Here is a 26,899-nt window from a genome sequence, read left to right as displayed (position 1 = left end):
CACGTGGTGCACACGCGCCAAAGGCCTACCAGGAAGAAACTAAGACGCGGCCTTCCCTATCCTGGTCTTCTGGCTTGGTGAGACCGGGACGCCTGGTTAATAAGACTCATTTTTCATTTCTTTCACATGTGCTTTTCCTCAGCGCGATCGACACAACTCAGGAACAGCTACAGAAACCGTCCCCCCCCCCTTTAGCTGCTATTTCCGCCCATGACCAAGATGGCGGCGGGACAGCTTTTCTAGCCCGACGGAATCTGGCGGCGTCCGACGTCGGGGGTGGAAGAAGGTGGTGGAGTGGCTAAGAAACAACAAATGCAGGCGCTGTCGCTGGAGGGTCAGCCATGGACTGGAAAGAGGTCCTTCGCCGGCGGTTAGCGACGCCCAATACAGATCCAAACAGTGAGTTTGGGAGGAGCCGCCCGCTGGGACATCCCAGCCCTTAGAAGTAGGGGAGGGCGGGGAGGAGGAGCAAGTGGGGACCCTACTTTCGCTTGGTAGAGCCTGTACTGACAAAGGAGCCGGAGAACGTGCCTTAGAGAATCTGGACGTTTGACCCAAACTTTCCTGGGAAATAATCTCCAAGAGCGAAAAACTGACTTCCACGGTCTTCTTTTGGACTTGTGAGGAATAACAGAACTCTGGCTCTAAAAACTCATCTATCCCACCAGGACCTGTGATTCATTTTCCTTACGCCTTTGTACTGACGGGGTTTTCACTTCCCTCCTTAGCCACTTTAGATTACAAATCTATTTTTCCGTGTCACTTTCTCTTTACACTTGGCGTATTACACTGTTTAAATCTTTCCTATTCCACACTTTTATTTAGGGCAGCTGAAATTGTATGGAGCAAAACAGGACTATGGTAAGTTTTCTCTCTTTAATCCATGCCCACTAACGTAAAGTGGGTGCAATGTTTCCCTGTCCTCTCTCTCCTGCATTAAACTCCTTTCATCTCCCAGACGCATCCTACTTACTCCATACCTTCAGATGAGGAACTCTTCTTTAATGTTACCTCACTGACAAAGTAGATACAAAGGAGAACCTTTCTTGTTTTCGTTTACCATTTCTATCACTTACCTGCTGTAAGTGCCATGCATCCTGCTTACTGTTAAATGAACCATCCCTGTGATATAGAGGGAATAAATGTAACACCCAACCTGCTAGATGTCAGATACACCGAGTTCTTGTTCCCCAGAATCAAAGAATGAGTTCTAAGGAACGATAGAAGTTTAGAGTAGGAACTATTGAGAGAGGAGAACGAGGCAGGAAGGGGCCTGAAAGTGGGTTGCCATGGACCCCACTTCTCAGAGGAAGTTTTATAGAGCAAAATTATGAGGTGGGTACAAAACCACAAGTGGGTATAATCTGTGTCAAAACTATGATCAACAAATAAGATTAGAAGTATAGCCACATGGGTGGGGGATTAGCTCAGTGGCATGGCACCTGCCTTGTAGTCAAGGACCTGAGTTTGATCCCTGTACTGGGAAAAAAAAAAAAAAAAAAAAGTATAGCCTCTTAATGGGGAAGCAAGTCACGTAGTAAAGGTATATGGAAAGAACATGGACCTCTTCAGGAAGAGATGAATCCAGGAGGTCTTGGTCATCCACCTGGGTGACTGATGTCTTTCTAAACACTATCAGATCAGGTTATACCAATTATAGTATATTGCTTATCCCTCAAGTTATATAGGCCTGGTCATTCTCTTGAGGCCTGGCTTTCAACAGATGCACCTCTTAACACAGCTGTAATGTGTTTTCATCCTGTGCACTGAGGCCCTAGCCCTGTCTGACTACCTAGAATTTTTACCTAATTTAGCTGTCTAAAATACATGTACTTGCAGGGCATAGTGACACTCACCTGTAATCACAGCACTTGGAGGCTGAGGCAGGAGTATCACTATGAGTTTGAACCAGCCTGGGCTACATAGTGAGTTCCAGGTCAGTCTCAACTACACAGGGAGACCCTTCTCAAAAAAACCAAAAAAATAAAAATAAAATACTTGTACTTGGCCAGGGATTTAGCTCAGTGGCAATCCTCCTGACTTGTAGGCACAAGGTCTGGAGTTCGATCCCCAGTACCAAAAAAGAAAAAAACAAAACAAAACAAAAAAACCAGGTACTTATTTGAAAGACTCTCCACTCCAGTACTAGATTATGTTCCTTTGTAGGGGTAAGAGGAGTGCTGCTAGGGATCCAAACCCAGGTCCTTGCAGACCCAAGGCCTGTACAAGTGCTCCAAGACTGAGCTAACCCTCAGTTCTGAACACCATTTCTTATAGGCAATAACTTTTCTCCACCCTTATCCTCTCTCTCATACATTATCAACTTTTTTTTTCCTATGGACATTTCCATCAGCACTGATGAACATGCTGGCATTTTCTCTGTCTTTTAAGAAAATAGTCATTTGATACTGCATACTCTTACCTCCACCCTCTGCTACATTTCTCTGTACCCTGGAGGTGTAGGTAGCGGTAGAGCAGTATCCTCAGCACCAAAGGAGGGAAAAAAAAAAATACTGGGCGGATATGTTGACACACATCTGTCATCCCAGAATTCAAGAGGCTGAGGCAGGAGGAAAGCTGTGACTGAGACTAGCCTGGGGCACATAGTAAGTTCCAGGCCAGCCTGAACTACACAGCATGATCCTGTCTCAAAAAACAAAACAGGAATATTTGTCAAAGGTGTTACCTGTATTTGTGCATTCTCCTCCCCATATTGTCTTACAGCCCATGCCAGTCTTTAATGGATATTTATTCTATGTATGTCATATGCCACATTCTGTTCTAGGCTATGGCAGTAATCAAAACAGACAAAAATCCCTATTCCTGTAGAATAGGAATTTAGTGTGGGGAGAGATGATATAAATAAATGATCTAGGTCAGTGATACCAAACCTTTTACAGCCCACGGGCATGCATGTTACAGATTCACCACCACCATTTGGGTTTTACAGGTCATAACTCCTGTTGAAGACGGGCTTTTTTCTGTTTTGTTTTGTTTGTCCTGGTGATTGAACCCAGTAATGTTCCACCATTGAGCTACATCCCCAGCAGGAGCCCTTTTTTGTTTTGTTTTGTTTTGGTACTGGGAAATGAACTCAGGACCTTATGCTTGCCAGGCAGGTGCAGCACCACTGAGCTACATCCCTGGCCCAAGCCCTTTTTATCTTTTGAGACAAAGGTGGATAAATTGGGTGGGCTGGCCTTGAATTTAGATCCTCTGGCCTCTGCCTCCCTAGTAGCCGATCTCACAGGCACGCACCAGCACACTTGGCTAGGGCTATTTTCTTTAGTACTCTGGATCCCATCCTTTGTACTAGATCCCTTTTTGCCTACTCAAGGGTATAATCTCTCTGTCATCCTTTCTCCTGCATCATTACTTTTTCTTAATTATTACTGTTCACATATAAACATGCTGCTGTTTCTCCCACCTTAAACTTTCATAACTTAATTTCCTGTCTCTAGCTATGCCCTTTTTTTAATTTCCCTTGAGCAACAACTTATTAAAAGAGTTGTTGGTTAAATCTGAATCTGTCTCCAGTTCCTGCTTGTTGAGAATCACTAGTGGCCTCCACATTGTTAAATTCCGTGTCAAGTTGTCTTTGTTTCACTTGCGGAAGTTTGTCATTTGACCGAATGGAGTAGAGGGAAAGCTTCAGCCTGAGGGATCGTAGTTATCCACAGAAGGGAGAGTGGCTGAATGAGTTTGTGCCAGTAGCAGGCAGGCTAGAGGGTAATAGATCCTTGAATTTTGAGCTTCAGATGGTCAGGTTTTTTGCTTTAGGTAGAGAAGCAGTGATTAGGAGGCTGAAACTTCATGAGGTGAAGGGTCGGGCTGTTTTTCTCTCCCCTCTGGCCCCAGGGTCTATGAAGAAGTGGGGGAGGCTGTTTCAGTGGCCGGTAGTGCCTGGTGTTTCAAGAAAGTTAATATGTTCCTCCCTTCTCTCCCTAACTCCCTTCCCCATATTCGAGAAGCTACCTTCTAGTTGCCTGTCATTTCTGCATTACTTTCATTTATTTGCTTGAATTTTAGGTTTTTTACATAGGAGTGATATTTAACTTTCTGAGACCAGCTTATTCAGCATAACAGGGTGGTGTGTCAAGTTCTGTACTTTTTTCTGCAAATGGCAGGATTTCATCCTTTATGGCTGAACAATATTTTGTTGTATACATACACATACCCCACATTGCTCATTTGTCTGTTGATGGGCATCTAGACTGTTTCCTTCTGATAGAAGATTAATATCTATATATTTAAAGTTTTTATTGTCTGTATATTTTAATATATATAAAAAAATAAAAAAAAAAAAAAGAGAGAGAGAGAGAGAGAGAGAGAGAGAGAGAGAGAGAGAAGGCAAGCAGGCAGGCAACAATCAAGCCAGCAAGCAAGAAACAAAGAAAGAAAGAAAGAGAAGGAATGAGAAGGGACGCAAAGAAAGAAAGAGAAAAAAACAAAGAGAAGAAAAGGAGAAAGGAGACAGAAAAAAAGAGGGTAAGGAAGGAAAGGGACAGTACCAAAAAAAAAAAAAAAAACCCCAAAAACCTCAAAAAGCAAAATAAAATGGGCCAATAAACTGAATAGACACTTCTTTTTTTTTTTTTATTTTTTTTTTATTTTTTATTTATATTGAGTTTATTGGTACATTTAGGGATACAATACAGTTACATTCATTGTTGGGATCATGTACCGACACTTCTTAAAAGAAGTGGTGCAGACAGCCAATGAATACATGAAAAAATGTACAGCTTCTCGGCCGGGCGTGGTGGTGCACGCCTATAATCCCAGCACTCTGGAGGCTGAGGCAGGAGGATCACTGTGGGTTCGAATTGAGTTTATTGGTACATTTAGGGATACAATACAGTTACATTCATTGTTGGGATCATGTACCGACACTTCTTAAAAGAAGTGGTGCAGACAGCCAATGAATACATGAAAAAATGTACAGCTTCTCGGCCGGGCGTGGTGGTGCACGCCTATAATCCCAGCACTCTGGAGGCTGAGGCAGGAGGATCACTGTGGGTTCGAGACGAGCCTGGACTACATAGTGAGTTCCAGGTCAGTCTCAACTACATAGTGAGACGCTGCCTCAAAAAAAAAGAGAAGAAAAAATGTACAACTTCTTTAACCATTAGGCAAATCAGAACTACATTGGGCTGGGGATTTAGCTCAGTGGTACTGCCACCTGCCTTGCAAGCATAGGGTCCTGAGTTTAATCACTGGGACACAAAAAAAAAAAAAACAAAAAAACTACATTGAAGCCAGGTGTAGTATACATCTGTAATTCCAGCACTTTGGGAGGCTGAGACAGGAGGATCTAAAGTTCAAGCCCAGTCTGAGCTGCTTAGCAACATAGTGAAACCCTGTCTCCAAATTTAAAAATAAGGAAAGGTCCCCGGGGGTGGAGTTCAATGAAAAGGCTCTGGGTTCAATCCCTACTACTACAAAAACAAATAAAAACTGTGACACTGAGATTCCCTCTTACCCCAGTGAGAATGACTATCATCAGGAATCTGAAGACAGTGCTGGTGAGTGTTGGCAGAAAGGAGCTCTCTTATGTGGTTGATGAGAATGTAAACTAGTACAACCACTGTGAAAGTCAGTATGGAGAATCCTCAAACTAAAAGTAAGAAATGCCATTCAACCCAGTTAACCCTTCCTGGGTATATTAAAAAAAACTGTGTACAATATTGATGGCCTCTTTGTACCTCAACTATTTTAGAATTTTATATATGGGATGAGCTTTGTAACAGCATTACTTGATTTTTAAAAGGGCTTTCTCCCTTTATTCGTTTTGCTACTAGGAAAAAAAAGTGAACAAGAATTAAAAGATGAAGAAATGGATTTATTTACCAAATACTACTCAGAATGGAAAGGAGGTAGAAAAAACATAAATGAATTCTATAAGATGATTCCCCGGTTTTATTATAGGGTAAGTGATAACTAAGCAGCTGTCTCTCAGAGTCTGTAAGTAAAATGTAATTTTAAAACTGGGATCAGAATTTTAATTTTTAAAAATAGACGTTTAAACTTTAAATTTTGTATATTCTTTTACTTTAGCTGATCTTATATTTGAACCTACTAAAAATTTGAGTTTGGGTATAATATATGAAAACAAAAGTTGTTACTTGCCCCTTTGAACTATGAGCTTTTCTAATTTTTATTATATTAGTAGTAAGTATTCTCTAGAGTTATGTTGGGATGTACAGCACTTTGTTAAAAGGTATAATGATTTCGTTCAAGACTAAACTGAAAAATAGATCAAAAATAGAAAACAGAGTTTCAGTTGTATATTTCCGTGTGACAAAATGGCAAGCCTTTGAAGGGCAATATAGACAGTAAGACCTTAAGAAAGCTGTTTACAATGGAAAATAAAGTTTACTAAAAGAATGAGACCTATGTAATGTCATATAAAATGTAACTCCTGGAGAAAAGTTAACTTTGGAGTCTCAGCTGAATGTCTCCTGAACATGTAATTTTAAAAAATTCAGTTAATTAAAACATTAAAAATAGTAAACACTGTAACACCATTCTTAGGGATTGAACCCAGAGCCTTCACACTGAGCTGCATACCAGCCTATTTTGAGACAGGGTCTCACTAAGTTGCCCAGGCTGGGCTTGAACTTGGCATCCTCTAGTCTTAGGCTTCCACATTGCCAGGATTACAGGGGAGCCCCACCATGCCTGGCTGACTGTCACACTACTGATGTAATGTGGTATGATCTAAAACCACAAGGGAAGTTAAGTGGGTTAAACTGTTAGCTTTTTCAGAACAGAGATCTGGCATTGCTGTTCACTGACTTCTTTATGAACTTCTTGTTAAGTGAATTTAAAATTAAGATGAGAAACAAATAAATTGAGGTAGCAACCATGTTATTTCATGAGGTCACATATTTTACATGATTCATTAATGTAAAATTTACATGTAGAAATTGACAATATATTTTTAGTTGCCAGCTGAAGATGAAGTCTTACTGCAGAAATTAAGAGAGGAATCCAGAGCTGTCTTTTTACAAAGGAAAAGCAGAGAACTCTTAGATAATGAAGAATTACAGGTAAGAGCAGGTTAGATGTTAACCATTCCTACTTGTACTACTTAAGTCACACACGATCTCATGGTGCCTGATAGGCCCACACACACTGGTACTGCAGAGGCTCTGTGGCATTGGTGCCCACACATCGGCTGCTAAGCTCACTTGGGCCACCATACATGGTGGTGTTAGGTTTGTTTTTGTTTAAGTTCCTAGAAGCTTCTAACATGCAGCGCAGGTTGAAAACTACTGTTATCCAGTCAGGTTGCAGTTTCCAGTTTAGGCACATTACGCAATGGACATGATATCTCTATGCTCTACTTCTCATCTGTAAAGTGGGGATAACTACCTGCATTATGTAGGTATGGGATTAAAGAGAGGATATGTTTGAAATTTAGAAGGCATAGGGGCCAGAAAGTAAGCTCAGTGGTGCCGCACCTGCCTCACAAGCACAAAGTCCTGAGTTCAATCCCTGGTACTGGAAAAACAACAAAAATTAAAAAACTTAGTAGGCACTCTGCCTACTAAGCTGTTCTCCTTAATAGTAATTAAAAGGATAGTAGAGTATGAGATTCACTATCACAGTGTGTCAACCCATTTTAATGGAAATGATGCATTTGGCTATGTTTTAAAAATTTTTAAATTATAACATCTTCATTTCTATAATTTTTGTAAGAACTTATGGTTTTTGCTGGACAAACACCAGACACCACCTATGATTGGAGAGGAAGCAATGATCAATTATGAAAATTTTCTGAAAGTTGGTGAAAAGGCTGGACCAAAGTGCAAGTAAGAATAGTACAATTAACAAAGCAATATGTTATGTTAATTGATTTAAATGCCTAAAATATTAATGAAAATTGAAGACAATGGTGTGACATTTGAGTCAATTTATTAATGAAATCTGATTAAATTATAGAAAAATAATTATATTTGTATGAAGTTATTAAAAGAAATAATATGACACTTTAGGCCTTCACTTAAGTTGGGAATGTAACAGAATGATTGCAAAGATGTTTTGACTTAATATTTTAATTTTTTAACTACTAGTCTATCATTCTCTTAATTTTTTCACTTTCATTTTCAGTTGGATGAATTATACTGTTTGCTAATCCATTTTTATATTGGCAGATTACTTTCTTTATTTTCTTTTTTAGGCAATTTTTCACTGCAAAAGTCTTTGCTAAACTCCTTCATACAGACTCCTATGGAAGAATTTCCATCATGCAGTTCTTTAACTATGTCATGCGAAAAGGTGATTTATTTTTATTATGCTTGAACTCCGGTCTAGGAATCAAGTCGATTTTTGGTGTTTTGATTTTAATAGTATTTGTTCCACTCTCAAATTTAAGTCTGAATAAATTTCTTGTGTTTTGACCTAAATGTATTATGTTTTTATTAAGATTCTCTAAAGGAGAATCCCAAAGCTGTGATTTTCTGCCTTAAATTTGGCTTCATTATCATAAACCAAAAAAACAGTCTTGTGTATCCTAAAGATACTAGCTGGCCAGAAACAGCAGAAGCTGGTAGATTGTTTGTATGTATGTTTGTTTTTGTTTGTTTTGGAATAATGATGATTGAACCTGAGGCCTTGGCACCTTTTCTTTTTTGGGAGATAAGGTTTTTCTAATTTTCCCAGGTTGGCCTTGAACTTGCAGTCCTGTCTCAGCCCCCTGAAGAAATTACAGGATTGTGCCATCATACCCAGCTGGACCAAGAGTTTTAACATATCATGATTTGAAATAATTTTCATTTAGTAGTGATTTTATTTCACTAATGTATTATAGTTTGAGTTGCTTAAAAGGATAATTGCAAACTCAAAACTATATTGGTTTCAAGGACCCTGTATATAGAGTTGCTAGGATTCCTCTCAGTACCATAATGATCTGTAAAATACTGCTGTGTAGCATCTTTGACTGATGTAGTTGGCTGCAGTAATTAACCTCAGCGGATTAAAACAAGCTCCACTGAAGACCTAACACTGTAATAGCTGTACTTCTTTTGTGGAACTCCAATTATAATGGGTAAAGAACAATATCCTCAAGGGTATTGGGGTTATTGTAACTAATTGTAGTAGAACTGTTGAAATATACCATTTTATGGTTTATTTTGTTTTAGGCTATTTGGGGGTTAATGATTATTTAATGTGTGTGACAAAAAATAGTTTTATAGAGTTACTGGATTGGTTTGTACCTCTAATTAGCTTTTTACCTCTCCTTTTTATAAACATGTCCTAAAAGATAAATCTTAAGAATTAAATTTCATTTACTTTTTCATTATCAGTTTGGCTTCATCAAACCAGAATAGGACTTAGTTTATATGATGTTGCTGGACAAGGATACCTTCGGGAATCTGTAAGTATTAATCTTTTTAATAATGGTTACACACACCAAAATGTTAACAGTTATCTTAGGTGTTATGATTGCAGGTGATTCTTGGTTTTGAGCCTCTGTTTTCATGGATGTTTTCCTTTTCTTCTTCTTTTTTTTTTTTTTTTTTTTTTTTTTTTTTTTTGTCCTCTTGTGTTTGTTTTTGTTTTTTGTTTTTTTGGTACCAGGGATCAAACTCGGATCCTTGTACTTTCGAAGCAGGCGCCAGAAACACTGAGCTAAATCCCCAACCCTATGTCTTTTTGTGTGTTTATACTAGTGATTAAACCCAGGGGCACTCTGCCAATTGAGCTTAAACTCCAGATCCATTTTTATTTTGAGACAGAGTCTTGCTAAGTTGCTCAAGCTGGCCTCAAACTTGTGTTCCTCCTGCCTCATCCTCCTTAGTTGCTGGGATTATAGGCATGTGCTACTGTGCTCGATTTTATTTTACAAACATGTTACTAAAAAAATTTAATGTATGTTGACTGTATAAATTCCTTCAGACATTTTTTAAAGGGCCTTTTAAAGGGGAAAATGAAAAGAATGTCATGTTTTAACAGGACTAAAAAATTATTGAAGAAACAGTGAAAACCTTTCATTATTCTTGAATGGTATCAATGTGTGACTGTTTTAAGGGCCAAGGACTTTCCCTTTTTTAGGAACTGTAAGAGAAATTAACTCTGTTTCCACCTATAGATTTATGGATGTAAGGTCAGTTATAAAGAAATCTTTATTTCATATTAGGTACTAATGTAGATAAGGCCAAGATAGCAACAGAATTATAGTCTTATGATCCAAATGGCTGTGCTTCTGATGAGTGTGGGTATCTTATGTAGACACGCTTCTTTTCATCTCAGGCATTTTTCCCAAGTGTGGAATCTAAGGTTGTAGGGGAAAGGGGAAGGTGGTTGAGTATAAATATGAACTAGTTTCATCAAGCAATTATTTAAACACAGACTTAAATGTCAATTCTTCATTACAGTTCATTATGGTTCTTGTTATAATTTCCTTGCAGTTTGCTTAGCCCAGATTTCTGCAGATAGTCTCTGTTGGCATATTCTGAACATTACAGCATTAAACCTTTCAGTATAATTCTTGTTCTGTAAGGTGTAGACCACCTTAACAATAAAATGTCCACAAGGAAGATGTGATTAACTACCCGTTGATACTTATTAGATCAGGTATTGGACTACTTCCTAACACAGAGGATTTTGGTTTTCTTTCTTCAGTGCTAGAGATTGAACAGATAACTTTGCACTTATTTGTCTAGTACTCCTCCACTGAGCTACATGTCCAGCCCTTTTTAAGTTTTATTTGGGGCTGGGGATGTAGCTCAGTGGTTCTGCTGCCTGCCTCACAAATTTAAGGACCAAAGTTCAATCCCCAATACCGAAAAAAAATTGTTTTATTTGGAGACTGGATCTAAGTTGCACGGCTGGCCTCAAACTTGTGATCTTCCTGCCTTAGCCTGCTTGAGCACTGGGATTCAGACTGGATTATATCAAACTCATAGTTTTATTACTTATTTATTTAGCATTACTGGGATTCCAACCTAGAGCCTTGCAGATGCAAGGAAAGCACTTTACCATTGAGCTACTTCTCCAGTTCCATAGATGTTTTTAAAACTATAATTTTTCATTCTCTTAGTGAAAGGAAATGCTTTTCTCAAGGTAAGGTAGTTCTCCAAATACTGACACTTTGCTCCTTGAAACTAGATACTCTTACCAATTTGAAAAAAGTGACTTAGAGACTAACAATTATAATTTGAGTCATGTTTGTAAAACTTTCATTTATACTTATTAAATAAATATCTAGTAAACGTTTTGTGTCAGGAACTATTGTGAGCCTTAACCTGTGGAGCTTTTTTCTTAGCAGAGTGGGTTAATGGACACTAAATTATAAGTAAAATTTTAAGTATGACAAGTCATGAAGATAATAAAATAGGGTGCTAGGCACATTATGATGTATGACTGAAGTTGTTTTAGATGGATGTAATGGATATTTCTTTGAGATAGTGATTTAAGTTTTAAACATGAAGAATGAGAAAAAAGCCAGCTTAATGAAGATGTAATATAGAAGGAAGTACAGCAGATGTAGTGTCCTCAAGACAAAATTAAATATGATCTTTTCTTTAAAATGTTTATTAGTACGTGTTTGCAGTGCATAATGATTACATTCATCATGGGGAGTTGGTGCATGTACATAATGCATCTCAGTTCTTTTTACTCCCCCTTTCTACAGACAGAAGGAATCTAGGATACTAGAGCACATGATGAAGGGTTAAAGTGACAAGAGATAAAGTCAAGAGAAGTAGACCACATGTAGAGCCTTTTAGACTATGGTAAGAAGTTGGGTTTTATTGGAAGGTTGTTTTAGGAAGCCATTGAAATGTTTAAGCTGAGTCTGTCAGGACACAATTTACATTTTTAAAGATTACCCGGGATGCTGTGTGGAGGAGTTCGGGCTAGACCGGAAGCTGGAATATTAAGACATCCCAAATGAGATGCTAGAGGTCCTGACCAGGGTGACTGGTGACCAGAGGAAGCTAGAAATAGATTAACTCACTTCATATTTTAGACATCTTCCTCCTCAAGCTGCTAGATTAAAAGCTGGAGGTAAGGAATGGTGAAAGAATGGGAGGGACCAGGTATGAGTTTTAACTGCCAAAATAAAGGAAAACTAGGTGAGAACAAAGACTGAGGCCCAGAACAAAGTCCCCCCCCCTTTTTTTCCTTTCATCGAGTTTATTGGTACTTTTAAAGTATGCCGTACAGTTACATTTATCATTCGGATCTTGTACCTTTACATGACAGGTCTTGGTTCTCATTTTTTCCTCATACCTCTGCCCTCCCTTCACCCCCTCCTTCCCTATTTACAACAACTTTGTTTCCATTTTTTTGTTTTCTCATATTTTTTCTTTTCCCTTATTTCCTTTCCTCTACCCTTCCCACTTCCCCTACACCTTTAGCCCTTTTCTTCCTATTTCACATTGTCAGTTACACAATTTAGAATTTACACTTTTAATTTTTCACACCAGAGAAACTATTCATTATTTATACATGTGTGTCTTATTTATTTCACTTAAGGGTATGGCCTCAATATGCATCCATTTTCCTTTGAATAACTCTAGTTTCTCATTTTTTTATGGCTGAGTAGTACTCCATTTTATAGAAAAACCACATCTTTATCCAGTCTCCAACTGATGGGCAGTTGGGCTGTTTTCAGGTTTTAGCTATTACAAACTGTGCTGCTATAAACATGGGTGCACATATATCACTGTGGTATGCTTCTTTTACTTCTTGTGGAAAGATACCCAGCAGAGGGATGGCTGGGTCAAATGAAACCTCTCTTTTTTTTTTTTTTTTTTTTTTTTTGAGACAAGGTCTGATGATGTAGTCTGGGTTGGCCATCCTCCTGTCTTACCCTCCTGAGTGCTGGGAGTACATATTTGTGCCACCATGTGTGTCTTGAGAGTCAGTGCCATTTGTATGAGTTTGAGATGCCTATTGTTCTATAACCTCAAATTATAAAGTGTACCAGATCTTCCAAAATATTTTAAATGGTTAGATTAAAAAATAAAATTCTTTTAAAAATAAAACTGTTAAAGGACCAGGGATGTAGCTCAGTAGCACCATGCCTGCCTGGTAAGTGCAAGGTCCCAAGTTGTGTTCCTGGTACAGGAGAAAAATAAAAAAATAATACAGCTGTTAAAATAAATATAAAAAATTATGAAACACTTTTAAATGTATAAACTTGTGAAATCTAAAAACCAGTTAATAAATTAACTACTTTTTTAAAAATTTTATTTTTTTTTTTTTTTTTTTTTTTTTGAGATAGGGTCTAGGCTATGTTTTCCAGGCTGACCTTGAACTTGAGGTGATCCTCCTGCCTTAGCTTCCTGAGTGCTGGGATTATAGGCATGCACCACCATGGCTAGCCAAATTCAGCCAAATTAAAAATAATAATAATATAGGGCAAAGACTGTCACAAACAAAATTTAAAAAGAGTAAATTGGGACCGATACCTGAAATTCAACCAATTTTTAGAATATGTAAGGCTCTTAGATATCAAAAAATGGCCATTAAGCCAGTAGAAAACTGGGCAAAGGATATAGTGGACAGAAAGTAAAATACAAATGCTTCTTAATCTCAAGAAAAAGCTTTAAATTCACATGAGAGAAGTCTCAGGTAAATCTACAATTTCATTTGTCACTTCCCAGGTAAACAGAGACCAAAAGGTTTGATACCACTTTTAATGAAACTCTTTCATGTCTCAGTAATTCTTTCACAGCCCCTATGGGCCATTTATGAATCAGTTATAAAAAAATTTAATGAAAGTATTCATTAAGGTTATTATCCTTATAAAATACAGATAAATTGAAAGAAAATAATATTTTTACTTATTTTTTTTTAAGTAGTCTCACTGTGTAGTCCCTGCTGACCTCAAACTTGCAATCCTCCAGCTTCATCCCATGCTGGAAGGACAGGCATACACCACTGTCTTAGTTACTTTTCTTGTTGCTGAGACAAAATCCAAGATACCCAAAATTAAAGGAGGAAAGGTTTATTGTAGCTCATAGTCTGTAGCAATTTCAGTTCGTAGTTGGCTGGCTTCAAGGTAGGGCGGCATAGCAGGGCATCGCAGAGGAGAATAGTTCATGGTGAATAAGCAGGAGATAGGAGTCACAGTGAAGTAGACACCTCTCCCTTTTGTCCCTTCTAGGATATTCACCTTTTAGGTGGTGCCACCCACACCCAGGGTGGGCCTTCCCATCTTCCACACCCAAAACTATGCTTAAGCTTAACGAATCAGTGGACTAATTTAGTAAGTACACACTTTTTGTTTGTTTGGTACCAGTGATCAAACTCAAGACCTTGCTGTTACGAGGCAGGCGTGGTGGCACTGAGCTAAATCCCTGGCCCAAGTATGCATTCTTAATCCCATCATCGCACAATTTAAACCCAGCATCATGCAGCTTAATCCCAGGATCACACACCCTAAAACCAGCCACCTCTGAAAGCCCCACCTGTGAGCACATGAGGCTTTGGGGAGACATCCAGATATGTGGCATAACAACCACCATGCCTAGCTTGCTTCATTCTTTTTTCTTTTTTTTTTTGAGACAGGGTCTCACTATGCAGTCCAGACTAGCCTTGAACTCACTACAGAGCCCAGGCTGGCCTTGAACTCATGGCAGTCCTCCTGCCTCAGCCTCCTGAGTGCTGGGATAACAGGTGTGTGCCACCGTGCCCAGCTGCTTCATTCTTAAATAACAATTACTAATGGGATGTGTGTGTGATGGGGCATTGCACAAGTACCTAACCTGGGGAATTAGATTGCACACGGTAATCCTCATTTCCTATCCACTGATTTTTGGGTGATACTTGCTTTATCACAGGAACCATAAAAAACCTAGTTTTATGCTAGGCACAGTGTGATACCTCTGTGACCTAGCACTTTGGGAAGCTGAGGCAGGAGAATTGCAAATTCAAGCCCAGCAGGCAACTTAGTGATTTAGCAAGGCCCTGTTTCAAAACAAAGGGTAGGGCATGTAGTTTAGCTTGAAAACCTTGAGTTAAAGCCCCAGTGCTAAAAACTAACTAAATAAATAAAAGATAAACAACTTAAGCATCCATCAGAAGAGACCTAGTTTAGGGCCTGGGATTTAGCTCAGTGGTTCTGGTGCCTGCCTCACAAGCACAAGGACCCACGTTCGATCCCTGGTACCAAGACAAAAAAAAAGAGACCTAGTTGAGTAAATTAGGGTACATCTAACCAGTGAAGCAACATTTGTTTAAAACTGTAGCATTTTGACAGCCAGTATTAAATGACTGTAAGTGTATTGTTAAATGACAAAAGCAATTTTCATAGCATACTGCTTCATCCTGTGTAAAAAGAGAAATACATGTGGATATGTACTGGCTTGTATTTGGATTAGATATCTTTGGAAAACTGCATCAGAAATTAATAATATCTATGCCAGGGATTTGGCTCAGTGGTTCTGCACCCTGCCTCGCAAGTGTTCAATCCTCGGTACCACAAAAACAAAAATGTCAAAGAAAAAAAAAGAAATTAATAATATCTAATTGGGTAAGGTGGTACGCATGTGTACTTCCAGCTACTCAGGAGGCTGAGGGAGGGAGGAGGTTCTCTTATACTTGGATTAAAGGCCAGCATGAGAAACACAGCAAGGCCCCATCTTTTGAAATAAAAAAGTCAATCAAATTGGTTACCTCTGGGGAAAGAAAATAGGTGAGAGGAGACTTTTTAATGAGTGTCTTTTTGTTCCTATGAGTTTAGAACTATGTGGAATATATATGTTAAAATGTATTAGTGTTTAAATAATAAATTAGAAACAATATAAAGTTTTCACTGCTGACCTAGTCATGGAATTTACATTATCAGTATGGTATTAATCTGAATTTTAGGACTGAAGTTACAGTGTCTAATGAAGAAGCAAGTCATTTAACACTTCAAGTTTTGTTTTGTTTCCAGGATTTGGAAAACTACATATTGGAACTTATCCCTACTTTGCCACAATTAGATGGGCTGGAAAAATCTTTTTACTCCTTTTATGTTTGTACAGCAGTTAGGAAGTTCTTCTTCTTTTTGGACCCTCTAAGAACAGGTAAAAGAAAATCTTATTTAATTTAGATGTTGCTGGGCATACACCTGCAATCCCGGCACTCGGGAGACTGAGGCAAGAGGATCACTACAAGTTCAAGGCTAGCCTGGGCTAAATAGTGAGGTCAGGGCCAACCTGAACTGAAATGAGACCCTGTTTCAAAAAACCAAAAGCAAAACAAAAAAAACTTTAGATGTTACGAGGTATCACTACATCTAAACCTCAGTAACTAGGGAGGCCTTAAAATGTCACTTATTTTCCTATTATGTCATTGCCATTAATCTAGCAAATCCCAAAGGAGTAGAAAAATACAAAAAAGCAACAGGGTTTAGGTTTATATAAAGATATTTCATGATTTACTTGCATGGACTATGTATCTGTGTGACAGTGGGAATGTCACCTACTTTCTTAACAGTTCTTCATCCCTAAAACTGAAGTACAAATTGGGTAATTTAGTATTGCTCCTTCCAATTTTAAGAAATCAGCTACTGTGATCTAATTATCTGTCCTTGATGTGTGACATACTGGAGAATCATTTTCTTTTTAATGAAACTACATACTTAATATGAGAGCCATTTAGCCATGATATATATTTCTTTCTCCCATTAACACTTTGACGCTAGTCTTACTAACAGTATCCAATGGTTTTAATCTGCCCAGACTTAAATCCATGTAACTGGGACAGAGAAGGGTCAAATCAATTGGTCCCCTTTCTTTTCTTGAAAATCCAGCTGTAGTTGATGACTTTTTATTTATGGTTTTTGTTTTCGTTTTTTTTTTTTTTTTTTTTTTTTTTTTTTTTGTTTTTTTTTTTGAGACAAGGAAGTTCAGGTTGACCTTGAACTTACTATGTAGGCCAGGCTGGCCTGCCTCAGCCTCCCAAGTGCTACAATTTACAGGCACGTGTGACCACATTTGGATAATCTTTTTCAAGCTTCCTTAACTGTAGGTACATAAACAATTTTTCTCTTTCAAATTTTACAAAATAATAACAGCTATTTTGACTGCTTATTATGTATGACACTGTGCTAAGAATTTTACACATTCTTATAACCCAATAAAGAAGTTATTGTTATCCACATTTTGTGGATAAGGCCTTTGAGACTTAGCTAGATAACATTATGTAGAAGCAGCAGTAAACTTCAGTCTGTCTGCTCCTAACCATACTTGTACCTATTTCAGAACCTGGCAAAGAAAAATGGAGAATTGTCTCCATTTATTTATTTATTTATTTATATTTATTTTTGGTACTGGGGATCAAACTCAAGACCTTGCACTTGCCAGGCAGGTGCAGTGCCACTGAGCTAAATCCCCAAATTCACAACTTTTATGGGAATCCGAAGTGTGATTTTAGAAAATATTTACCTCTTAGGTCTATATGATTGGGGGTATAAAAAGTAGATACACTTGTACAAGCAAAGTTCTAACTGTTTCTTTTTTGTTTTTTGTTTTTTCTTTCTTTTTTGGGATTGGAGATTGAACCAGGGTCTTTCACACTGAGCTATGTTCTCAGCCTCTTTTATTTTGAGAGATGGTCTCGCTAAGTTGCCCAGACTAAGCTCAAGCACATGATTCCCCTGCTTCAGCTTAAATATTGAGTCTTCATAGCAATAGGTAATAAGGACCTTGGGGCACGAAAGCTAGAAGGTTTAAAATATTTCTGTGTGATTTATTTTATAAAATAATACCTTTAAAGATTAAGTTGTTCTTAGGGCCGGGGATTTAGCTCAAGTCCCAAGTTTGATCCCCAGCACCAGAAAAACAAAACAAAACAAAAAAAACGATCAAGTTGTTGTTAAAAAGAAATGAAGTAATTGTGTTTACTTTTTTAAAGGGAAGATAAAAATTCAAGATATTTTAGCATGCAGTTTCCTGGATGATTTACTGGAGGTAAATATATCTTTAAGCTACTTAATTATATCATGTGATAGTTGCTACCTTCTATTTAATGTCTGTGTTCCTTTAGCTAAGAGATGAAGAATTGTCCAAGGAGAGTCAAGAAACAAATTGGTTTTCTGCTCCTTCTGCCTTAAGAGTTTATGGTATGTTACCATCATACTGTTTAAATTAAATTATCCATTCCTCAGTTAATCAGTGTTCAGAGCAGTTCTGTTGGTGATGGTTTGTATCTGGTGGGGGTACTAGGGATTGAATCTAGGGCCTTCACACTAAGCTACATCTCCAGCTCTTTTTTTTAATTATTTGAGATAGAGTCTCACTATCTTAGGAGACTCAAACTTGTGATCCTCTTGCCTCAGCTTCCCAAAAAGCTGGTATGATAGCCATATGCCACCATGTGCAGGTCAGAGGGTAATTTTATACTAGGCTGTTTTGCCTTAAGACCAAAGTATTCTCAAGTTGGTGATGTAGCTCAGTGAAGGTCTTGGGTTTAATCTCCAGCACCACCAAAATATTCTATGACTTTAAGATCTAGGATTCTAGATTACTTAAATTTACTTATTTCAGTACTGATATTTGAACTTTTAGTTATTGCACTTTCTTTTCAGAACAGACAGGTGTAATTTGATCTTTTCTTGTTGACTTGGTCTTTTATGAACACTTTTGAACCTGAGGTCTTGCTTTGTGATAAAAGGCTGTTCTTGGGATGACAGAGGGAGATGTTTTAGGGATTAATTTGCCCTTTTACTGAGTTTCATTAGTCTGCTATGTTTATATCCTGTTGGTGGTTTTTTGACTCATTTTGGGATCCATGATCTCTACTTTGAAGTTAATGGCATTTCATTGCTTTTTGTTGTCCCCTTCTACCTAGATGTTCCAAAAAGTTTGCAAATCCAAAACAGAAATGTAAATTAAACAGCTCAAAGGCCACAGCCTTCAAGATGGATTTCCTTTGGTTCTAGCTTAATGGTGTTTCTAATCAAGATTTCAAGGATAGCTGATGTTACTATGATTAAGCAACTTAAAGAATAAAAATAATTCTTTGTTAATGTCCAATATTTTTGCCTCTTAATTTAAGGTGTTTTGCCCATAACTGTCTTTTAACTGTCTTTCTTTCCAAGGCCAGTACTTGAATCTTGATAAAGATCACAATGGCATGCTCAGTAAAGAAGAGCTTTCCCGCTACGGAACAGCAACTATGACCAATGTCTTCTTAGACCGTGTTTTCCAAGAGTGTCTCACTTACGATGGAGAAATGGTATTTCATTAACTCTGCTGAAAAGTTTTAAAATTCAGGCGCCTACTATTTCCACACAACCCTTTCTGATGTAATTCAGCATTATTATCAGTGTGCCACAGTATATTAAAAAGTAGGAACCAATTAAATCACATCTTATTTGGAGCCTTTGTTCTGAGGGTAAATTCACTTAAAAACACTGCCATTATGAGCTCAGAGCAAACAAAATTTTAATGTTTGTATCATTGTTAGTGTACCTCATATATAGGATGTGAATTAGAAAAATCTGAGAAATTAGTAAATTTTGTTGGCTTATTTGCATATGATTAAAAATTACCAAATCTGACATAGTAACATATTGAAATGATTTAAATCTGAGAACCAGGTTGAATGACTCTGTCTATACTACTAGCTGAAGATAACTAACTTATAGTTGTCCGTTTACTTCTCGTAATATGTGGGAATATACCAGAGGTCGTGGCACACACATGTAATCCCAACGCTTAGGAGGCTGAGGCAGGAACATTGCTGTGAGGTGGAGGCCATCCTGGGCTACACAGTGAGTTTAACCAGCCTGAACTACATAACAAGACCCTGTCACAAAAAATAAAACAAAACAATCCTTGGGAATCTGATAGTGTACTTTTAGAAATAATTTAGCTTAAATTTATATAGTTGGAGGTATGCAAGTAGATATTAAATGTTGCTTTTATGTTCTCAAAATACTTAAAAATTTTAAATAAGTTTTGAAATTATCATTCTTGCTGTTAAAAAAAACAAGGCAAGGGATTTACCTCAGTGGCAATGCACCTGACTCAGAAGCGCCATGTCCTGAGATTAGTCCTGGTACCGGGGGAAAAAAAGACATGGTAGCCAGGCATGGTGGCACACACTTGTAATCCCAGCACTTGGAAGACTGAGGCAAGAGGTTTGCTGTGAGTTCAAGGTCAGCCTGAGATACATAGTGCGACTCTTATCTCAAAAACCAAAATAAGTAAATAAGGCATAAATATGTCATGAATTTTCCAAACCAGTGATACCTAAGCAATAGTCATGTAGTTAGCTTCAATAGCAGTGTGCTGAATAACATCATTGTTGGCCAAAGGCAGAGGCAAAGAGACAGAAACTGGAATTTGTGACTCCCACAGCTGTGAGCTTCAGACAATGAAAAGCTTGTAGCATCCTGATGGCATCTGGTGAATTAAAAATTCAGAGGCCACAGCTGTGGGTGGAGCTAGACCAGGATGAAGCTGTGTTTAACTCTTTCTGATGCAGTTCAGGCAGGGAGGCATTCTTAATCTGTGCCCACAAACCCTAGAATTTCAAGTTTTTCTGAGTGAGAATCTCTCGTTTCATGTCTAGCTTTTTTTTTAATGCAAAGAATTTTCTTACTGAAAATCATCTGATTTAAAAAAAAACTTAAAACAGTACAGAAAAGTTCCAGGACCCCCAAGCAACACCAAAACCTGGAGGTGTTCTTAAGTCCCTTATATGAAATGGTGCTATATCTGCATAAAACCCACATGGTTCCTTCTGGTGAACTTTACTAAATCACCTCTAGATTCCTCAGAATCCCTAACTTAATACAGTGTAAATTCTGTGTAGTTACACTGTGTTGGTTAAGGAGTAATGACAAGAAAAGCACTCCATTCATGTTCAGTACAGATGCAATTTTTCCCCATACATACATACATGTATACATATACATGTGTGTGTGTGTGTGTATATATATATATATATATATGTTTTTTTTTTTTAATCAAGCTATGGCTTTTAAGGATAATTATGGAGGCATTACAAAATAAGCTGTAAAAAGGCAAATGCAGGGGCTAATGAGATCCAGTGATGTAAGGTGATAGTAAAGGATGCTAAAGAGATCTCAGCCCTCCCAGAAGATCACAAAAGGAAACAGTTTTTGTTGTTGTTCTGTTTGTCTTCCGCATTCCTCCTTTCCCCCAGGACTCTACATTTCTTGGCTTAAGAACTGGCCAGTGCAGGGTTGGGGTGCAGCTCAGTGGTTAAGCGCCTGCTTAGTATGTGTGGGGCCCAGGTTCTGTCTCCACCAAAAACAACTGTGTGCCAGGTGCGGTGGGGCATACCTGTAATGCCAGCACTCCGGAGGCTGAAGTAAGGGCATCATCTGGAATTAAAGGCTCCTCGTGTTTTTTGTTTTTGGTTTTTTGGGGGGGCACCAGGGATCGAACTTGGGACCTTGCGCTTGTGAGGCAGGCACAGTGCCATTGAGCTAAATCCCCATCCCTCCTCGTGTGTTTTTAATCCACAGTTGAATAATGTGGAACCCATAGATATGGATTGGCCAAATTACACAATACAATTTAAATATTATTCTATTGCAGATAAAAGATTTTCAGAATAACCATATTGAAATGAAAATATAAATTTAAAGATATTGTACAATAGTACTATCTTATCTATTTCTTTTTTGTATGAGTATACATATGCACATTTGTACATTTTTTTTTTTTTTTTTAGTATCGGGGATTGAACTTGGGTCCTTGCGCTTGCAAGGCAGGCCACCGAACCGATGAGTTAAATCCCTGGCCCCTATCTTATCTATTTCTAAAGTATAATGAAGAAACTTACTTTTTTTTTTTTTTTTTTTTTTTTTTGTACCAGGGATCAAACTCAGGATCCTAACCTTGCAAGGTAGGCATGGTGCCCGTGAGCTAAATCCCCAGCCCAAAAGTTATTCTTTAACATAGGAAATCTCTTAAGAAAATGAGCTATAGCCAGGGATTTAGCTCAGTGGTTTGGTGGCCTGCCTTGCAAGCGCAAGGACCTGAGTTCGATCCCCGGTACCAAAAAAGAAGAAAATGAGCTATATCTGCAAAAATCTCCTATGCAGAGTCACTCCTAATTAGAATTCCTAGAAACCAACATTAAATGTACAGATGGATTTCTCATTTCATATTAAAAAATTTGCCATCCTTTTTTTGGTTTTGTTTTGTTGGGTTGTTTGTTTGTTTTTTTGAGACAGGGTCTCACTATGTAGTTGAGACGGACCTGGAACTCACTATTCAGCCCAGGCTGGTCTCGAACTCACAGTGATCCTCCTGCCTCAGCCTCCCAAGTGCTGGGATTACAGGTGTGCACCACCACACTCGGCTTGAAAATTTGCCGTCCTTGATTGTGAAATCACTTCAGATCATCGGGTACTCACTTGAAAAGTTATTTTCAATTAAGGTCTGTTGAACATCATTTTCTTTTCTGTAGGACTATAAGACCTACTTGGACTTTGTTCTTGCACTAGAAAACAGAAAGGAACCTGCAGCTTTGCAGTATATCTTCAAACTGCTTGATATTGAGAACAAGGGGTATCTGAATGTCTTTTCCCTTAATTATTTCTTTAGGGTAAGTCTGATTTGTTGTTTTCCTTATGTTATACCATTTGGGGTTTTTTTTTTTTTTGGAAACTACTTTTCAGAAAAGGTGGCTGCCTTCCAGAGGAGTTTCAGATTTTAGTTGGTACAAAAATTTTTCTTTTTGGTTGCTACACTGTTAAAAATAAAGCTGGCTACAGCAGAGTGCTGCATGGAAGCAGTTTGCAGTTTGCTGAGGTGTTTCTTTTGTGCCACAGCGGGTCTCAGAGAATAATGGTGAGCTCTGACCTGGAATCTGACTGGATCTGAGAGACATCTGGCTCCAACAGTGCAAAAGAAGGAAATTCTGCCCTTGTCACACGTGATTCCTTAATTTGAATGTTAACTTTTCCACTTGGTGGAATAATTTTGTAGAGTAATGTTATATTTTTCATAGCTAGTTTTTAGAAGACCGTGTGATTTATATAGGGGGAAAATCAGTAGGAGGGTTTTGGTTTTGGTTTTTTGAGACAGGTTCTTGCCATGTGGTCCATGCTGGCCTAGAACTTGCCATCCTTTTGCCTCAGCCCCCAAGTGCTGTAATGACAGGTATGCATAAGCATTTGCAGCTCAAAATTTTTAAACCAATACAAATGACACTTTCACATCTTTATCCAGATCATTTCTCTCAGAAATTTTGTTTCCATTTTTAAAGTTTTGGGTACTCCTGATTGAGTGTGCTAGCCTGTACTTTCAGCACCTAGGAGGCTGAGACAGGAGAATTTCAAGTTCAAGGTCAGCTTGAACTACATGAGAACCTGTCTCAAAAAAGTTTGGGTACTCTAAAAAACTGGTCTCTGAATTCATCCTAATGAATTTCATAGTGTATATTTTATAATTTCATATTAAATTTCCCAGATGACTTTCCTTATAACCTTATAGGTGGTAATAACAGCAGATTTTAAAAGCATAAAGTACAATTCTTGAATTAGAATACATTTTTAAAACTTGAATGTGGAGCTGGAAGTGTAGCTCAGTGATAGCTTGTCTAGCGTCTGCAAGGGCTTGGGTTCTATACCCAACAGTGAAAATTAGAAAATCTTAAAATTGAATGTTATAAATTATATCAATGGCTAATCTGAGAGGATAACACCAACAAATCAGGGATGCCCCCACTTTAGACAAACCTATGAAACAAAAATTCAGTCTGAGAAAAGCAAATCTTCTAGAACTTAAACATTCAACCCTTTCTTACAAAGATTTCTTTAGAGTATCTTCTCCCCTTAGAAAGTTACATTTTGTTTAAAAAATAATTTTAAAATAGTTCATGCATAAATCTCCTTTACCGAAGTTTATTTAGTGTTGGTTTTATGAGCTAAGGTAAAAGGTGCTGAGCCCTGTAATCCTGAGCTGATTGTAGAGCCACTGTGCATCGATCCTTACAGTGGAACTGGGCCAGGATGGTACCCTACAACATCTGCCTGCTGTTGTACTGAGAGTGTACCCAGGTCTTCCTCCTTCAGAGAGATTCCCTGAGGGTACACGGATATTACTGCACCACATGCACAGCAGGTATTTGGAGCATACTTAGCTGACTACCAAGAAATTTAAGCTTTATATTTCTCAGGGAATGATGCTCACCTGAAGTATTTTAGTCCAGCTGAGTAACAGTTTCTTCACTGTTTGTTGTTGTTTATAAAAAAGTTTGAAAGAATCCCATGTTTTTCTAAGTAGGAGTAGAAGGGGTAAAGTGTTAAGATGGGAAGAGAGGTGGCAGATAAGGGAGTCTTAGTGGTGAAGGTGTGAACAGCATTCAAAGAAAGTAAAAGGAGCAGGCCATAGAAGAATTGCTAGTTTAGAGAACATTCCTGGGTAAGAGCAGCAAACTGTGGTCTTTTTCTTTCCTTTGAAGTTTTCAATAGCTGAAGTATAGATGTACAGAGGTCAGTGGTTTTTGTTTGTTTTGCGAAAGATCCATGTCATCAAACAGACTTAAGCTTTTTATTCTTTTTTTTTTTCCAGTTTATTTTATTGGTACATTTTAGATATACATAATGGTAACATTCATCATACAGAGGTCAGTGGTTACACTGGGCCAGTGTATTGTGCTGACTGGATATGGAACAGGCTAAGGAAGTTAAGGTTGCCAGAAGAGGTAGAGAGGATGAGACCTGTGGTCTAATAATGGGAAAGAAATGGAACTAGAAGTGGGTTGTGGGACAAGAGGTGGGGATATTATTAATATCATTTTTTATTTAAAAATGTATTTCCACTAAATACAGGCAATACAGGAACTAATGAAAATCCATGGACAAGATCCTGTTTCATTTCAAGATGTTAAGGTCACCTTTTCCTTTAATTTATATACAATAACCAGATACTGTTGTCATCATAATGCAAGATAATCATTTGTATTACATGAAATTATACATGAAAGTTACATACGAACTATAAAGTATTATTCCCAATCAAGTATTCGCTATTATTTCTGCTGAACTGATATTTAATGAGACACATTGTGAGTTAATTGATATAGTTTATAATTTTAACATTGTCACCCTTGTGTTTTCACTGGAAGCATCCGTTCATTTTAAACAGAGACTCAGTTTAGCCTGCATTCCTTGATGCTGTGTTCCATTGAAAACTGAGTTTTTGGCCAGGCGTGGTGGCGCACGCCTGTAATCCCAGCACTCAGGAGGCTGAGGCAGGAGGATCGCTGAGTTCGAGACCAACCAGGGCTACATAGTGAGTTCCAGGTCAGTCTCAACTATACAGTGAGACCCTGTCTCAAAAAAAAACAACAACAACAAAAAAGAAAACTGAGTTTTTAATCTGGAAACTACATACTTAGGTTCAAGAACTTTAGTAGGGTACCTCAAAGAGCCTGTTTGCATTGTTGTATTGTATTGTATATTGTATTAGGTTTAAGGAGGCAACAATCCTGCAGTATGAAAACCACCACCATTTGAAACACATGTTGCTACTCAGTAATCAGTCTCATCAGTTATGAAAATGTCCACTACATACAGTATTTGTTTGTTCAAGTTGATAAAGGGCTATTTTAGTTTAATATAAATAAAGCAGGTCTGAAACTTTGCAGTGTACAGACTAACAAGCAGTTAGAAACTATACCCAATCTAGAAAAACAAACATAGATTAAAAGTTTCTGCATTTTATGTACCTGAATTATTTTAATCTTTTAAAAATGTATTTTGCCTCCTTAAATGTTAATGAACATTCTTGAGTAATTTTACTACAAAAAGATTTGAAGTGTGAGCTAATTCCTTGGAAATATTTATACTGTACACTTCATAACATAGAAGTTTCTGCCAGGGTTGGTGGCACATGACTATAATCCCAGCACTGAGAGAAGCTGAGGCAAGGAGAGCCAGCAGTGTAGCTCAGTGAGAAGCCTGGGTTCAGTTCCTTACACCACTGGAGAGACACACAGACAGACACAAATTCTTCTATGAATTTCACTGAGTTTAAGCACAATTAGCATCATCCTGGATGACTAATTTTGTTAATACTAAACTCCTATCACCTTCCCTTCCTAGATATAGAATAAAAAGTTGATTTCAGTATTGGAATGTTTTCTCATTATCTCTGAAACATTAAAAATTTTACTTTAACTGAGCTAAGTTTTAACTTAAAAAATTAAACTCAAAGGCAAGATGTAGTTCAGTAGTAGACTGTTTGCCTAGCACACACAAGTCCCCTGGGTTTGGTCCCCAAGACTGGGGTAAAAAAAATGAAAGTGTTCCACCACCAACTAGAAGACAATAGGAAAATGCAGAGTTAATATATATTCTGAGGACACTGCATTAGATAGTTCAGCCACTAAATAGTTATGTAACTTGGATTAAACTGAGGCTCCATTTTTTTCATCTGTAAAGTAAGGCATAGTCATCATATAGCTAAGGAATCTCCCAGTAAGACTCTTGTTGTAAGTAGATAAAAGGAGATTGCTTATTAAATAGAAAAGAAAAAAAATTTTCCCTGTGTGATAGGAATTGAGTTGGAATTCATTGCTGTTTTTTCTGTCTTGTAGGATGAAATCTTTGACATGGTAAAGCCAAAGGATCCTTTGAAAATTTCTCTCCAGGATTTAATCAACAGTAATCAAGGAGACACAGTCACTACCATTCTAATTGATCTGAATGGCTTCTGGACTTATGAGAACAGAGAAGCCCTTGTTGCAAATGACAGTGAGAACTCTGCCGACCTTGATGATACATGATCTCTGAAAGACTAGACTGTCTTCATTAAGATGCTTGAATGCTGCATATGAAAACTTTGAAGCAGAATCCTTAGAAATGGTCTAAATAAAACACTTCATATGCCTGTACAACACAAAATGTTGTGATTATTGCCATTTTGAGTGCAGCAGTTTGAGAGTAGTAAGACCAAATACTGCTTTG

General features: G+C 37.8%; 1 protein-coding gene across 3 annotated transcripts; it reads left to right on the top strand.

Annotated features, from left to right (window-relative positions):
• Window positions 1-320: 320 nt before the first annotated feature.
• On the top strand, window positions 321-26,899 carry Ppp2r3c (protein phosphatase 2 regulatory subunit B''gamma). Of its 3 annotated transcripts, XM_010633610.3 has the most exons (14): window positions 322-399; window positions 826-861; window positions 5,799-5,926; window positions 6,945-7,049; window positions 7,702-7,814; window positions 8,183-8,280; window positions 9,309-9,379; window positions 15,893-16,025; window positions 17,857-17,912; window positions 17,989-18,064; window positions 19,043-19,179; window positions 22,393-22,530; window positions 24,761-24,820; window positions 26,530-26,899. In XM_010633610.3, the coding sequence occupies exons 1-14, from the start codon at window positions 342-344 to the stop codon at window positions 26,716-26,718; spliced, it is 1,398 nt and encodes a 465-aa protein (XP_010631912.1). In that variant the 5' UTR covers window positions 322-341; the 3' UTR covers window positions 26,719-26,899. The 3 variants fall into 3 exon arrangements, with proteins under 3 accessions (XP_010631913.1, XP_010631912.1, XP_010631914.1); XM_010633611.3 differs by lacking the exon at window positions 826-861 and having other exon boundaries at window positions 321-399; XM_010633612.3 differs by lacking the exon at window positions 24,761-24,820.

The sequence above is a fragment of the Fukomys damarensis genome, unplaced genomic scaffold (assembly GCF_012274545.1).
Source record: "Fukomys damarensis isolate Sample0158 unplaced genomic scaffold, DMR_v1.0_HiC HiC_scaffold_17, whole genome shotgun sequence".
Lineage (NCBI taxonomy): Eukaryota > Metazoa > Chordata > Mammalia > Rodentia > Bathyergidae > Fukomys > Fukomys damarensis.
This window is presented reverse-complemented; position numbering and strand designations above follow the sequence as displayed.

Bases quoted from the DNA above. Each gene is read 5' to 3' on its own strand.
- Ppp2r3c (XM_010633610.3), top strand. From the start codon at position 342: ATGGACTGGAAAGAGGTCCTTCGCCGGCGGTTAGCGACGCCCAATACA. The intron at 862-5,798 runs GTAAGTTTTCTC...TTTTGCTACTAG, and splicing joins TGGAGCAAAACAGGACTATG to GAAAAAAAAGTGAACAAGAA. The intron at 19,180-22,392 runs GTATTTCATTAA...TCTTTTCTGTAG, and splicing joins TCACTTACGATGGAGAAATG to GACTATAAGACCTACTTGGA.